The sequence below is a fragment of the Dromiciops gliroides genome, chromosome 2 (genome assembly GCF_019393635.1).
Source record: "Dromiciops gliroides isolate mDroGli1 chromosome 2, mDroGli1.pri, whole genome shotgun sequence".
Lineage (NCBI taxonomy): Eukaryota > Metazoa > Chordata > Mammalia > Microbiotheria > Microbiotheriidae > Dromiciops > Dromiciops gliroides.
In genome coordinates this window covers 1,831,769-1,846,511 of record NC_057862.1, presented here as the reverse complement: position 1 = coordinate 1,846,511, position 14,743 = coordinate 1,831,769, and the positions used below count along the sequence as shown (strand labels likewise).

Genomic DNA, 14,743 nt, shown 5'->3' with positions numbered 1-14,743 from the left:
GCCACATCCTTTGGAAGGAAGAGTGAGGCAGCAGAAAGTCTGGTGGGGTGAGGAATCATTGGACCTGAGTTCAAACCCCAGCTGTGAGGCTAACTGCCTTCATTAATTCACTTAACTTCTCTTGGACTACGTTGGTAAAATGAGAGACTTAGATGGTCACTATGGTCCCTTCCAGCTAGAAAACAATGGTCCTGAGTCCTTGCTCCTGCTCCCGTCCCCAGTTCCTTCTCTCCCTTTCCTCTCTCCCCCTCCTCTCTCTCTCTCCCTCCCTCTCTCTCTCTCCTCTCTCTCTCTCTCTCTCTCTCTCTCTCTCTCTCTCTCTCTCTCTCTCTCTCTCTCTCTCTCTCTCTCTCTCTCTCCTGACATTCATTCATCTGCTTATAAGCCATAATCCTCCCAAAATGTAAAATCCTTGAGCAAAGAGACCATTTCTCATTCTTCGTCTGGCATCCACACAGCCCCCAACACAGTGCCCAGCACACAGGGGCTCCATTCTTAGTGATTTTGTCTTTTTTATATTGTTGTTGAGAGTTTCTATTCTTTCTTTTGGTAACTCCTCCTATTCTCTGACCAATTTGTGATTAGAGAATGACTTAGTCTTACATATATGTTGGCATCAATTCAGTATGTCATTTGGATGGTAAACTTTGGTCAGGGACCACAGAAGCACAGAATTCAGTGTTGGAAGGGGGCATGACACTCTCAAGTGGATCATCTTGGGGCTGGCAGAGGATGAAGGGAGCTGACAACTTGGATAAGAGGTTCCTTCTAGCCCTGGCACTGAAGACACGTCAGGGTCTTGGTCAAGTCTCCGATCTTCAGTGTCAGACACCCACGCTGTCAACACAGAATAGGCTTGCACCAAGTTGCACAGGAGGGCCAGCTGTTTTTTATAGGTCAGGGAAGTATCTCTTTCAGGTTCATCTGATTCTCTTCTCATCTCTGATATCACAGTTATGGAAGTGTCAGTCACCCAGGTTATACAAGAGATGGTTTCCAACATGGAAGGTTGCAGATATGAAGGTTCTAGAAAAGAAGCTGGAGACTCCGGGGCAGCAGAGGGGCACAACTCTACAGCAGAGAAAGCCTCACCCTGAAAACCTAGGCCAGAAAATTAGAAGTTTTTTCTGGGCTGCCATGGAGACAGAATTGTGCCATCTCTATTTTCTGCTTTGTTAGCATATTTTGTATTCTTCTAGGTAGTCACCTATTTCCTTTAAATGCTCAGTTTTGCTGGCATTTGTGTAGGATGGTTTCTGATCATCATCTTCTCTTTTCACTGTGAATTTACCTTCTTGATAGTTTGGTCATTTCATTTTTTATTTTTCAGGTGCACTAACAATCATTCATCAGATGTATCTGCTTAGTACATTTATTTTCAGTTTTAGCTATTTCTCATTAGATTTTTGAATTTTCTTTTTTTGTGCATGGTGTGGGGCTCATTTGACTTCCTACTTTTAAAAACTTCATGCTCGGTTCATTAATCTTTTTCTATCTTATTAAAACATACCTGTGGGGGCAGCTAGATGGTGCAGTGGATAGAGCACCAGCCCTGGAGTCAGGAGTACCTGAGTTCAAATCCGGCCTCAGACACTTAACACTTAGTAACTGTGTGACCCTGGGCAAGTCACTTAACCCCAATTGCCTCACTAAAAAACAAAAACAAAAAAACATACCTGTGGATAAATTTTCCTCTGAGCAATGATATACCTACATCCCATAAATTTGCATCTATTGCCTTATTCTTTTCATTCTCTTTGAAGTTTTATTGTTCTGATACTGATATGCTTAATCTCCAGGTGGAGATTAATCTTTTGCTCATGTTTCCTGCATTGAGCATTTCGAAGAATTATAGCATTTGAAGGATGCGTTTGGTATTTCTGCTTTTCTACTAATTAGAAGAGGAATAGAAGCTAAATCCACTCTGAAGCGTCACCCCACATTGACAAAAAAAACAGTCGATGCTGTGGGGCTGTGGGAAGCCAGGCAGAGCAATGTGCTGTTGGTGGGGCGATGAATTTCAGAGCAACTCAAAAAGACTTGGACATGCTGATACAGAGCAAAGCATGCAGAGCCACAGGAACAAGATACGCAACAACTGACATATTAAAAAGGAAGGAAGGAAGGAAGGAAGGAAGGAAGGAAGGAAGGAAGGAAGGAAGGAAGGAAGGAAGGAAGGAAGGAAGGAAGGAAGGAAGGGAGGGAGGGAGGGAGGGAGGGAGGGAGGGAGGGAGGGAGGGAGGAAGGAAGGAAGGAAGGAAGGAAGGAAGGAAGGAAGGAAGGAAGGAAGGAAGGAAGGAAGGAAGGAAGGAAGGAAGGAAGGAAGGAAGGAAGGAAAGAAGGAAGGAAGGAAGGAAGGAAGGAAGGAAGGAAGGAAGGAAGGAAGGAAGGAAGGAAGGAAGGAAGGAAGGAAGGAAGGAAGGAAGGAAGGAAGGAAGGAAGGAAGGAAGGAAGGAAGGAAGGAAGGAAGGAAGAAAAGAAAGAAACATGAAGGCATATCCAGCATTCATTGCCAGCTGGTTCCAGAGGGCTGATGTTGCGGTAAACGATGGGCATGGAACTCCTTGTCACTTGCACCAGGTCCTTTCAATGATTTTACTTAATCGTTTCATTTTTAAAGTATGGAGGTATTAGGGGGAAGAGAGGGAGGTGCATTTGGTTCCATATAAAGTCAGAATCCATCACTAAAACCATGTTTGAGGAGTTGAATCATCCTCATTTTATACCTGGGTCTCAAGGAACCCCGCAGAACCCCACAGCTGGGGAGGGCACATTCAGTGCTCCAGATCTGACATCCCGCCAGCATTTGGCTGCAGATTCATGCCAAAGTTTAGTCTAGCAGCAGCTTTACTGGCTCAGAGAAGGCAGGTGCAGGACTTTGAATCTCAGAGGAAAGAGGTATTCGTGTAGGTGGAGAGCCCTCCGGCCCCTATGGAAGAAAAGCACATGGTGACTCTGCACACGGGCTGAACCAGGAGGACCGTGCCTCCTGCTTGGTCAGAGGAAGGCCGGAACCCTCAGACTCAGTCGTAGTCACCAAGGACACTGAGAGCCATGCACGCCTGCCTGCCCAAACGCTGTTTTTTCCAGCTGAAATTTACCTGATGCTGGGTTAAATTACCTTCCTCCTCTTATTTTTTATAAATCTCATGCACTCCATTGGAAGCATTAATTGGCTTTTTTATTTAAGAAAATCGTCACAAGGTCTCAGAGGTCTCCATGACAACCAGTTGGAACCGGTAAATGCAAGTAGAGCCACACAAGAGTGGGACTGCTTGAAATATCCTCGGAAGCAACATTGAAAAAGAAATTAGTAATAAGAGAGAGCTGGTGAATTCAGAACAGCCAAGTAAGCGTTATTACCCTGAACTATAGCAACAGTTCTGGGGCAATGGGTCCTTCCTTGAGTACACAGACCCTTCCCTCCGAGTTCTAAAAGACCTCACGAGGAAGCTGACTCACTCCATCTCACGCCTTACAACATCTCTGTCCTCCCATCTCCTTTACTCCACTCGTCCAGGCTCTGCTTTGCACAAGCACCTCAGGGTGACTTACCAGCGACAACACCCCCTCTTAGTGACTGCCAAGAGCAGTTTTATCAATCAGCAAGTCCAGCGTCCTGCCCTTCTCCAAACCCATTATAAATACAGGCCGAGCTCTCTAGTTAGAGTGTGCGGCTCTGAGAATTTCAGCCCTGGCATTCTGCGCCCAGCGCCAGGCCCAGGAGTGCACTGTGGAATTCGGACTATGGAGGGCAGAGAGCAGGCAGGCACTGCAGTATACAGTGCTCACCACTTTTCACAGGGATTTCAAAACACACCACTAGCCCGAGCCTATCAATTGCTCCTCTAACACAGAACTCAGAGAGCTGGCAAGTTTGCAGCCCATTGGAAACAAAAGTGGGCAGCTAAGTAGCTCAGTGGATAGATTGCCGGCCTGGAGTCAGAAAGACTCGTCTTCCCGAGTTCAAATCCAGCCTCAGACATTCACTAGCTGTGTGACCCTGGGCAAGTCACTTCACCTTGCTTGCCTCGGTTTCCTCATTTGTAAAATGAGCTGGAGAAGGGAATGGCAAACATTCTTTGCCAAGAAAATCCCAAAAAGGGTCACAAAGAGTTGAACACAACTGAAATGACTGAACAAGAAAAAGGAACCAAAGTGCAGTAAAAAGTTAATTCACAAATTCAGCAGCAAATATTATTCTGTGACTTTGTACTCTTTTTGCTTTCTTAAGGAAGCCCTACGTTCTGGGACATAACACCCTGCTGCATAGGGAGAAAAAAATCTGGCTCTTAAACAGTGCAAAATAGTCTCTGTGTTAAGTCCATTAATTTCGGCTGTTAACTGCCTCAGAGGTTAATAATGCAAAGGTAAACAAATACTTGCTTTCCACCCATCAATGCCTAGACCTGATTTCCTGTTCTGGATTTTAAAGCATTTCTGGGAGCTCATTCTGTAACCAATCAGTGCTCTGTTTTCTGCCAATTCAGTAGAGGTCAATAATTTGTCTCTCTCCTCTGTGAAAGGGTGCAGTGACTGGCCCATGGTCATCATTGATCTCAAGAGACTGATAGCCCCAGGAGGAATGGTTTGCCCAAATTACCCAGATCATGATTGACTTAGCTCTTCTCAGCAATACAATGGTCCAAGACAATTCCAAAAAACAACGATGGAAAATGCTCTCCACATCCAGAGAAAGAACCATGGAGTCTGAATGCAGATCAGAGCAGACTATTTTCACTTTTTGGGTTGGTGTGTATGTGTGCGTGTGTGTGTGTGTGTGTGTGTCTTTTCCTTTTGTTCTGTTTCTTCTTTAACTACATGACTAATGTGAAAATGTTTACATGAATGCATATGTATGACCTATATCAGATTGCTTGCCATGTGGGGGAGGGGGAAGGGAACAGAGGGAGAGAGAGAAAAATTGGAAGTTATCATTTTATTAAAAAAACGAATGTTGAAAACTGTTTTTACTTGTAATTGAAAGAAATAAAAGACTATTTTCCAAATTGCCCCGGTCCTGAGTGAGGAGCAGAGCCAGGATTCCAAGCTGGTTCTTAGCCTAAATCTGCCATAGGTCTCACCTATCTCTACCCACGGCTTTCCTGTCTGTCTTGTCATCCTTTGGAAACACACACAGTATCGTTGGTCTGGTAGCAAAAATCTGCCTGCAGGACATTAGATATCAGACACTTCTTGCCTTTTGGTGGGCTTTCCAACAGGAGACCCTCAACACACACTTTTCTGCTGAGCTCAGGGCCTGGCACACAGTAAGTGCTTAATGAGTCCTCGTTAGCTAACTGATTGACTGGCTGGAACATTGGGCACCCACCCTTCCTACATGACCCTTCAGTACAAATGACACTTCACCTTCATGTTTCTGCTTGGAATAAACACCACTGTGTATTCTGAACTTTACCAACAGCAGCACTGGGCCTTGGTTTACTCTTTAATTTCCCATGACGGCTAAATTATTTATCAGAAGCAAAGCGTTGGCCTTCTTTCCCACTGATGTTAGTCTCTAGCAAAGGAGAAGGGCGCCGGTCCAGCTCCTCCAGCTGCCTGCACATGAAAATTACGGGTTTCAACTATTTTGAGAAATGTCCCAAAAAAGCCTAATGTGACCCCTTTTCATTTAAACTCTGGTATTGCTATTGTCCTGCTTGGGGTGCTAGACTTGGGCCCAAGCCTGGGAGTCTGAAGTGGCTCTCTGTGCCTGGAATGTGGGAGTCCAACATTCCTAGATGGGAAACAGAAGGCACCGTGTCTCCTGGCCCTGGCATCCAACCCAAAGCAAATGCCAGTCTCCTCAGGCACCTGTTCTTCCCAGCCTAGGGCTTCCTGGTCTCCTTCAACTCCCAGCCAAAACTGCACCTTCAAAGAAGCCCCCTTCGTGCCGGGATCCCGCTGCTGACCCCCCCCCCCCCAACTTATCCTGGTACCTCTTGTTTATGCCCAATTGTTTGCCTGCTATCTGCCCAGTTCAAATGTGAGATCTTCCAGAGCATAGACTGTCTTTGGCCTTAACCCTAAATATCAGCCCGGTACCTGGGACACAGCAGACCCTCAGCGAACGCTTGCTGACTGATTATGAGCACTGGACACGACTCAGGTAGGGACTGGACCAAAGAGTCCTGGGAAAGTTTCAAGGTAAGATTCAGGATGGGTTTGCAGCCCCAAGCTGACTCACTAGGGTGCTGAACCCATTTTGCCTTCATTTATTTCTTGGAGAGGCAAAGCCAGAAAATGAAGGAGGATCAGCCCTGTGGTAGCCAGGCTCCCACGGCAGAGGCAGAGCCCCTCGTCAATCCGGGCCCCAGTCTGGAGCACAGAGCCGGCTGCTCAGCTCTGCTGAAGATGGGAACACGATTGTGTTTAAGGGTCCAGAAGGAAAGCTAAGACCAGTCTGCAGGCCCATGGCAAGGAGGATACATGCACCTCTCACACTCAAGTGGGAGGCTCAGCACACACCAGAGCTGAGCCCAAGTCCATTCACTTGGCAACAGGCATCTGCCGGAGAGTGTTCAAAGTGGCCTGGAGGGCTGGGAAAGGCTCTTCTCCATCTGGGGAGAGGGAAGACTTGTCCTTAGATCTCCACTATCTCAACTCATTTCTCCACTGGAATTCTCAAGCAAGGATGGCCAATCAGCTCTGCAGATGAGTCTTGCCTCCTAAGCCATAGACAATCCGTCAAAAGTGACACCCTGCCTACAAATGGCAGGCCGGGTGCCTGCAATATAGAGAGCCCTAAATACAGACCCAGGAGGCAGCGAGAGGGAGGGAGGTGAGGGCAGAGAAGTAGAACCGACCTTACACGCAGACCAGACCATGGCTGGCTGCCCAACATTCATTCCCCTCTGAGAGTTCAATGAACCCACACATCTCAAGGACTGGCCCACACAGACAAGTCTCTATTGACAAATTCCTCCAGCCGTGTGCCCAGGACAGAGAATGCACCCAGGATGGGTCAGCTCCCGCCCAATAACCTGACATTGGTCAGCCTGTGCTCCCATCACCGCTAGCTTAAGAGGTTTGAAAGTGTCCAAGAGGGCGGGATAAAAAATGGAGAGGGAGAGAGGGAAAAACGAAGAGACAGAAAGATAGAGACAAGTGAGAGACAGACACAGAGACACAAAGACAGAGGCAGAGAGACAGACAGAGACAAAGAGACAGAAAGAAAGACAGAGAAACAGAGAGAGACGGTGAGACAGAGACAGAGAGACAGGAAGACATGGAGACAGAGAGAGAGACAGAGAGACAGTGATACAGAGACAGAGAGAGAGAGATAGCGCTCCCAGGTCCTGGAAGAGGAAGCAGGGCTCGCAGGGGACCAAAGAGCCGAACACCTATCCCCGCCTCGGTCCCCATCGGACCTCTCACATGCCCAGCCCAAAAAAGTTAGTGTCCAGCCGCCGCCGTCGCAGCCCCGGCCCCGGGCAGCCCCTGCCTCTGACAGTCGGTCAAGCGGCCGGGCGGGGGACATACCAGGGAGCCTCGCTGCCAGCCGGGCCGCCGCCCAGTGCCCGGTACTCGGTGCCCGATGCCCGGGCTCACTCACCATCCTCGCGCTCATCGAACACCGGCCTCTTAGCCGCGGCGCCCGCAGAGGACGAGACGGACGCTCCCATCCTTTTCTTCCACTTGCTCCAGTGAAACATTGGCAGCCAAGGCGAGCTGGCATCCCCGCCCGCCCGCCCGCCCGCCTGCCCTCCCCTCCTGTCGCTGCTGCGGGCACAGCCGGCCGCCTGGCCCCTCCCGGAGGGAGCTGCCCCTGAGCGAGTCTGGAGATGAGCGTGCGTGGGGTGTGTGTGTGTGTGTGTGTGTGTGTGTGTGTGTGTGTGTGTATTTGTGTGTGTCTGTGTATCTGCGTGTGTGTGTGTGTGTGTGTGTGTGTGCGCGCGCGCGCGCGCGCGTGAATGTGTGGATGTGAGCGCGGGGGCGAGCACGAGCCGGAGAGAGGTCCGGGGCTGCTCCGCTGCTCCTGCTCAGCCCCAGCTCCGGCCCCGGGCACACTCAGGGCCAAGCTGTCTGTGCTCGGGGCAGGCGGAGCGGCGGGGCGGGGCGGAGGGAGGGAGAGGATCAGGGGCCCCGCCCCGCCCCGCCCTCCTGCCCCGCACCCCGCTCACTTAGCGCCGAGGGGAGGGGAGCTCAGGGAGGGCGGAGTGCAGCCTGGGCCCCTCTCCTTCCTACAGAGCTCTCCCCATCTGTCTGCCCCACCCTTTCTCCTAGCCCCCATCTCCTCTCCTTCCCTGCTCTACCCCACACCCGCGTTGCCCCTCTTGGGCCTTCTTTCCTCTCCCCTTCTCCCTTTACCCCTCCGCCCAAACCTTGTAAGAGAGCTGGCTCAGCGACCATTCTCCCTCCCCCACCCACCCTTTCTTCCCCAATCTGGAAATGACTTGCCTGAAAGGATCCTTGGAGAGCTTGTACCTCAACCCCTACTCCATTGGACATCGAGAGAAACTGAGGCAGCCAAGTGAGATTCAGAGAATTATCCCATGTCACGGTAGCAAGAAAGTGGTAGAATCCACCCTCGAACCAGTCTTTGAAGCCCAAGGCCATGACCCTCCCATCTCCGGCCAGAGTATCTGCACCCAGCTGCCCCTTTCCCAGACACAACCGAGTCTAAATGGGCATGCCACTGTCCAGCCCAGACTTGGGGAGGGGGAGGGGGAGAACTAGGAAATGGGAAGGTTGACCCTCTGTTCCTCAGGCCTCCAAGGGAGCAATCTGAAACCCCAGCCCCTCCTCACTCTTCCTGCCTCAGTCTCAGAGGAGCCTTTCTGTGCCCAGGTGCAGAGGACACAGGGGTCCCTGCTCTGAGGACCCAGGCTGAGCACATAGACTCCTGGCCCATGCAGGCGATCCGGAGAGGGGAGGACTGAGCCTGCCCCTGTTGGGCCAACTAGGACTGAGCACATGGTCCTGGCTCCCCCTGGCTGATGGTTGAAGCTCCCAGGCCTCAGCTTCAGTCCTTACTGACACTCTGCGGGGCCTAGCTGGAGATGCAAACTGCATTAGTTCACAAGATTCCTTCTTTCCCTGGTTGGGAGGTCTGCATTCACATTTGCTTGGGAAGGCCTTTTCCAGTGCATGAAGCAGAGGTCTGGCCCCAAGGCATCCTGCTCTGTCCCATGGGCAAGTCCTGACTCCCTAGCTTATCCCCTGCAGCACAAGGCCCCGTTCTTCAGGGACCCTTGCTAGCCAAAGGTCTCTCTGAGAGCAGTGAGGCCACCCAGCACAAGTGTGCTGGCCTAAGTGTGCAGCCATGGCGGGCTACACAGACAGCTGGGGCTCGCCTGCCCTGGACGAGCTGACATCCTACCATGAGTTGTTCCCCAAGGACACTAGCCTCTCAGGGAAGACCTGTAGCTCCCATGAAAGGGGACCCCTCCTGGGGCACCAGCATTCTCTTAGTGGTCTGCACTGTCTGTACAGCATACCTGTGGCACCTGGGCCACACCAACACCAAGTCTTGGAGAGAGGACGCGGGCTGAAAACCGGGTGCCCAGATTAGCCTGGGAAGGCAAGCAAGGAAGGGCGACCCATTCAGAAGGAAGAGTTGGGCTTTGAACCCCTGCCCTGCCATTTACCACCTTTGTGACTCAGGCAAGTCCCAGCCCCTTGCTGTACCTTCACTTCCTCCTCTAACAAGTTAGGCTTTGGATGCAGATGGTCCCTAAGCCCTCTCCTTCCTGCTCTAAATCCTACAAACCCCAAGCGGGAAACTACAGCTCAGTGGAGGAAGGACCACAATATGAGAATGGAAGTGACAGCTTCTGAAAGATCTTTCCTAGCTTCTCCACTAGCACTTTGAGGCAGGAATTGTTTGATTTTTGCCTTTGCATCCTCAGTACCTAGGGCAGGGCTTGACACTGTATAAGCACTGGAGAAATGTGGGGTAGATGAAGCAAAATTATGCTGATAGCAATTAGGCTGGTTTTTAGATATTCAGAACCCTACAAGCCACTAATCCTAGTTTGCCTGCTTGAAGTGTCTTTAAAAGTCCACAGATGACCCCTCTCAGCAAACCTTCAAAGGAGCCTTGTATGTATAGATACTGACACTAAAACCAAGGGAAAATAACAGAAGAATGAATGGCTCAATATGTTCAGATAAAAATGCTCCTTCCCTTAAGCTTGTTGCAAAATGTCTTGCACACACCCTCCCCCACCACTAATTCCCTTCAGCAGTAAGGAAGTGCTGGACAGATCAGGAGTCAGTTTGGCAATGTGATCGTCCTCCATGTGTCATCACTCTGAAGTTTACTTAAGTTTCAAGTATTTCCCTCTATTAAAGATCTCAGTATGCAGCCTAAAACTCACTAGTTTTATTGTCCTCAGTTCCTAAGGTAATTTAAAATAAATTGTTTCAGAAACTTGAAAAAGAACTGTTGTGGTTTTTTCCCCCAATTTTTCCCCAGTGAAGTATAACTAAATGTATTTTAGGAATAGCTACTATACTGGGATGACTCCTCCCCCAGGTCCATTGTCCTTAGAAAGAACGGAGATTTCTAAACAACATCATAGCACTTACATTCATGTCACTAAAAGATGAAAAAGACATTTCTGCCCAAAGTCAAAGGAGGAAATAGAAGGCAAAGTGAAGATTGATAGAACCCAGAGAACTCTTTCATAAAGGAATCCAAAGTTTGACTCACTTAGAAATTCAATTGCTAGACACAGCAGCTTCAGTATCAAAAAGAGAATCTTATAAGCAATGAGGGAATTGAGGGAATTAGGACGCCACATGTTTAATTATGGGAATGGAGTGACCCACACTAACTCTATCTTGTGACCCAATTCTGGAGCTAGCCCAGTTCCCTTTCTTTTTTTTTTTATTTTTCTTTCTATTCAACTATGGGTCTAGTTCAATTTCTATCTTGTAAGAAAACTTTATTCAATGGTGAGAATTGGGAGAAAACCTTATTACATTGTTTGAACCTAGTCCTGCATGTCTGGGAAACTGGACCACCTCTCCCTGCTGCTTAGAGACCCTTAACCAAGGACCTAGGTTATGCCAACCAGAAACCTGGTCAGATCCAAAAGTTGATCCAAGGAATTTTCTCACAACTGTATATCTCAAGTAACCTGTATGACTTATCTGACACCATACTGATCAGTCACTTATTGTTTCCATGTTCCTTTGATTGTTTACAGACACTTGGGAGGATCAGAGCACCTCTTTTTCTGATTTCAGAGAATTGTACCTGTTTGTTCTCCCCCTCCCAAACTGGAAAGTCTCTAATCTTTCATGCAGTTAGAAATCAGATTACCTAATGTTTTATTCTTTCCTTTTACTTAATTGGCCTTATTTGATTAATTGTTTTTAATATATAAAAATCTGTCTTCTCCTGCATTCAGGGTCCTGGCCTAAGCTAAGGAAGTCTGGTCTTGGTTTGTTGGGTTACTGGCATGCACTGCTTAATAAATTTGTATGTTCAGAAGATCAAACTTTTGTTTTCCGCAGTCATTTCATCTTTCACCCACCACAACAGCCAGGAAGCAGAAAATCACATGTCAAAAAACACCAATTTGAATCACAAAAGAAATTGTTTAATAAAGATGAACAATGACAGAAGATGGAGAACAGTATAATTTTTTTAAGTGAAATCATTCTTCAACCAAAATTGCCTACTCTGCGAAGCTGAGCGTATTGCTTCATAAGGAAAGAGGATTCTCTAATTCTGTCAAAGATTTGTTAGTCATTTATTCATTCAGTGGAAACCATAGTTAGATGGTCTTTTGATATAAAAATTAAGAATGTAGAAAAATAAAAAGATAAAGAAATCTTTAAAGCAAGAAATGAATAAGTGGTAATTTGACGTATGTATGCTATAGGAAGAGAGAGAGAGGAAGGGATCAGATAGAAATAGCATCTGAAAAGGGGGGAAATGTGATTTCTAAACCACCTTATCTGGAATTAAAGGAGATCTGAGAGAGGGATACACACACATAGATACACATACACTGTGTTGGGGGAGACACAATTATTTCTCTGTGTGCAGATAAAAGGGTTAGATTGTTAAAAATAAAATAAGCTGTGATGTATCTTGTGCTAATGTAAATATATAATATAACAAACAGGATATTACAGAGAAAAATCAAGCTTAATTATAAACTTGAATGTTAATAGATTGAAATCACCCACAAAAAGGAATTGAAGAAAGGATTAAAAAACATAATCCAACAAAATACTGCACACAGGAAACACAGCCAAAATATAGGGAAACATACAGATTTAAAGTGACAAACTGGAACGAAATATATATTTCTGCTGAATGACAGCAACAACAAAAAAGCAATGATTAAAATAGTAGTAAAAATTCATATCTCAAAGAGAGACAAATAGGAAAACTACGTTATTCTTAAAAGCATTGTAAAAAATAAATAAAAATTAAAAAGCATTGTAGACAATAAAACAATACCAATATTGAATATATATGTACCAAATAGCATAAAAACTAAGTATTTACAGAAAATGCTAAATGAAATGCAAAAAAGATATAGATATTAAGGCATTGATAGTAGGAGGTTTTAATGTTACTCTTTTGGACCTTGACAAATATCACAGAAAGATAAATGAAAAGGAAATTATAGGCTTGAACAGAATGTTAGAAGAGCTGGATCTGATATATCTAAGAAAATTATTGAATTCACAGGGAATTATGAAAATTGCATTGCTTTCATTGGAATTATAAAAATGATCATGTTATAGGGCATAAAGAAATGATAAATAAAAGTAGAAAGGCAGGAATCTTAAACACATACTCACAGATCATAATACAACAGCAGTTTGCTGAGATTTTGGTGAAATAAAACTCATGAGTGCACCCTCTCTAATGAGGCAAAGTTTATTCAAAGAGAAGTGAACCATATGAATTCTGGGGGAAAGTAGTCAGTTCACCCTAAAACTTATGACAAAGAAAGAGGGAAATTTGGGCATTGTCTGACATACCCCTTGGTTTGGGGGGAAGTAGAACTCAGATGGTTTAAAGGTAAAACAGGTATGATTCCATGGAGACAAATATTTCAGGGGAGTAAGTCCAGGATGGATGATGGATGCCCAGGAATGAAATTCTTGAGACACAAAGGTAACATATGAAGTTGTCTGAAAAAAACTGATCTTGAAGCACAGAAGATTCAGAAACCGACATGGATCTTTAAAAAAAATGTACATACGGTGGAAGGTAGACCAAGCTAATGGACAACGACTCTAAGAATGGGACACAATCCTATAGAAACAGTGTTGGGTATGAGCCACAGTTAGCCAGGGAGGTGAAGGATGACAACAGTGAGGAGGGGTAGGAAAGGAAGGGTTGGAGAAATTGAAAGGTAAATGAATATTAGAAGATTATCCAGGTATAGACCTAGCTCACAAGCCTGTGTTTGCCCCCTCTATTAACTCTCAGATGTTTTCTGCTATCTCTAGCTATAGCTTAATGTGGGAAATTGCCCCTGTTTTGACGGAGAGTGGGAACACCAAGGAGGATACCCTGCTGGGATCCTGGCCAGGTCCCTTCTAGGCATATCTCCCTGATTAACCCGGAACTAGCCATTCCTAGGGACTATAAACAATTCTAGGAGTAGTCCTGGGGGGTTGGCTCCCCCTCAGGAGTACATCCGGAGAAACTAAATGTTTATTCCATCTTCTCTGGCAGTTATCCTGCGCAAACTCACTTGGTGTCAATCATAAAATTAGCTCATCATACAAGCCGCTATTGGTGGCTTCAAGCCACTTTTGTTTAAGGTACTATATAAATCAAAGTAAGCCCCCACCTCTTTGGAGTCTCACCCGTGGAGAGGATGCTCTGCCCGGGATATTCCCAATCGGGACTCTGGGAGGCTGTACCGGGACCCCCAGCCCATGGTCCCAGGAGTTGGTGCTTCCCCAATTGGGTGATGTATTTCTCTTTCAATCGCTACATGGTGGTCACTTTTGCTTTAATAGTTACATTGTTAGGCTGCTTACTTTATTGCTGCTGCCAAACTAATATCTCTTTTCCTGTACTATAATACTCATTAAATTTTATTTTCTTCACCTGGTGTTGGAGTATTATTTTTGTAGGAGCAAATCTGAACGTTATCCTTAACAATACAGAAGTATACAGATGGTGATCAATAACTGACCAACTTCTCTACCAAGGACAAAAATGACAAATAAGGAGATTCTGGGATAAATAAGGAGAAGGGAAAGTGCACCTTGGTATCTGCTGAATCCAGGACAGCAGAAGACTGATATCCCTGGGTGCTGAGACAGTAGACTGAATGGCTGAGCCATGATCAGGGATCTATGACAGAGGGAAGGGAGGGGATGGAGGGAATAAGCATGTATATAGCACTTCCTATGTTCCAAGCTGACTACTAAGTGCTTTCCCAATATCTGAACCTCACAACAATCCTGGGAGGGAGGAGCTATTATTATCTGGAGTCGGACAGAGGTCAAGTGACTTGCCCAGGGTCACACAACTAGTTGGAAGCCAAATATGAACTCAGGTCTTCTTGATTCCAGGATCACAGCTCTTGCCACTGCCCCACCTAGCTACCTAAACAATGTGAAAGCTATCACAAGTTTGCAAAGGGGCCAATGTCTTAATTTGTCTAAAGGAATAAGAACAGTCTGCAAACTATGGGCCAATGAACTTGGTTCAAATTCCTGGGAGAATTCCAGAAAAAAAATGAGAAAAAGGGGAAGCTAGGTGGTGCAGTGGGTAGAGCACCAGCCCTGGATTCAGAAGGACCTG

The 14,743-nt window shown here is 46.5% G+C and overlaps 1 protein-coding gene across 1 annotated transcript in view; it reads right to left on the bottom strand.

Moving 5' to 3' along the window:
• Window positions 1–7,679, bottom strand: part of STK32C (serine/threonine kinase 32C) — a 205,318-nt gene extending 197,639 nt beyond the window's left edge. Inside the window, exon 1 of the mRNA XM_043980204.1 lies at window positions 7,559–7,679. Coding sequence (XP_043836139.1) covers window positions 7,559–7,658 — 100 coding nt within the window. The 5' untranslated portion in view covers window positions 7,659–7,679. The remainder of the gene's footprint in view (window positions 1–7,558) is intronic.
• Window positions 7,680–14,743: the final 7,064 nt, after the last annotated feature.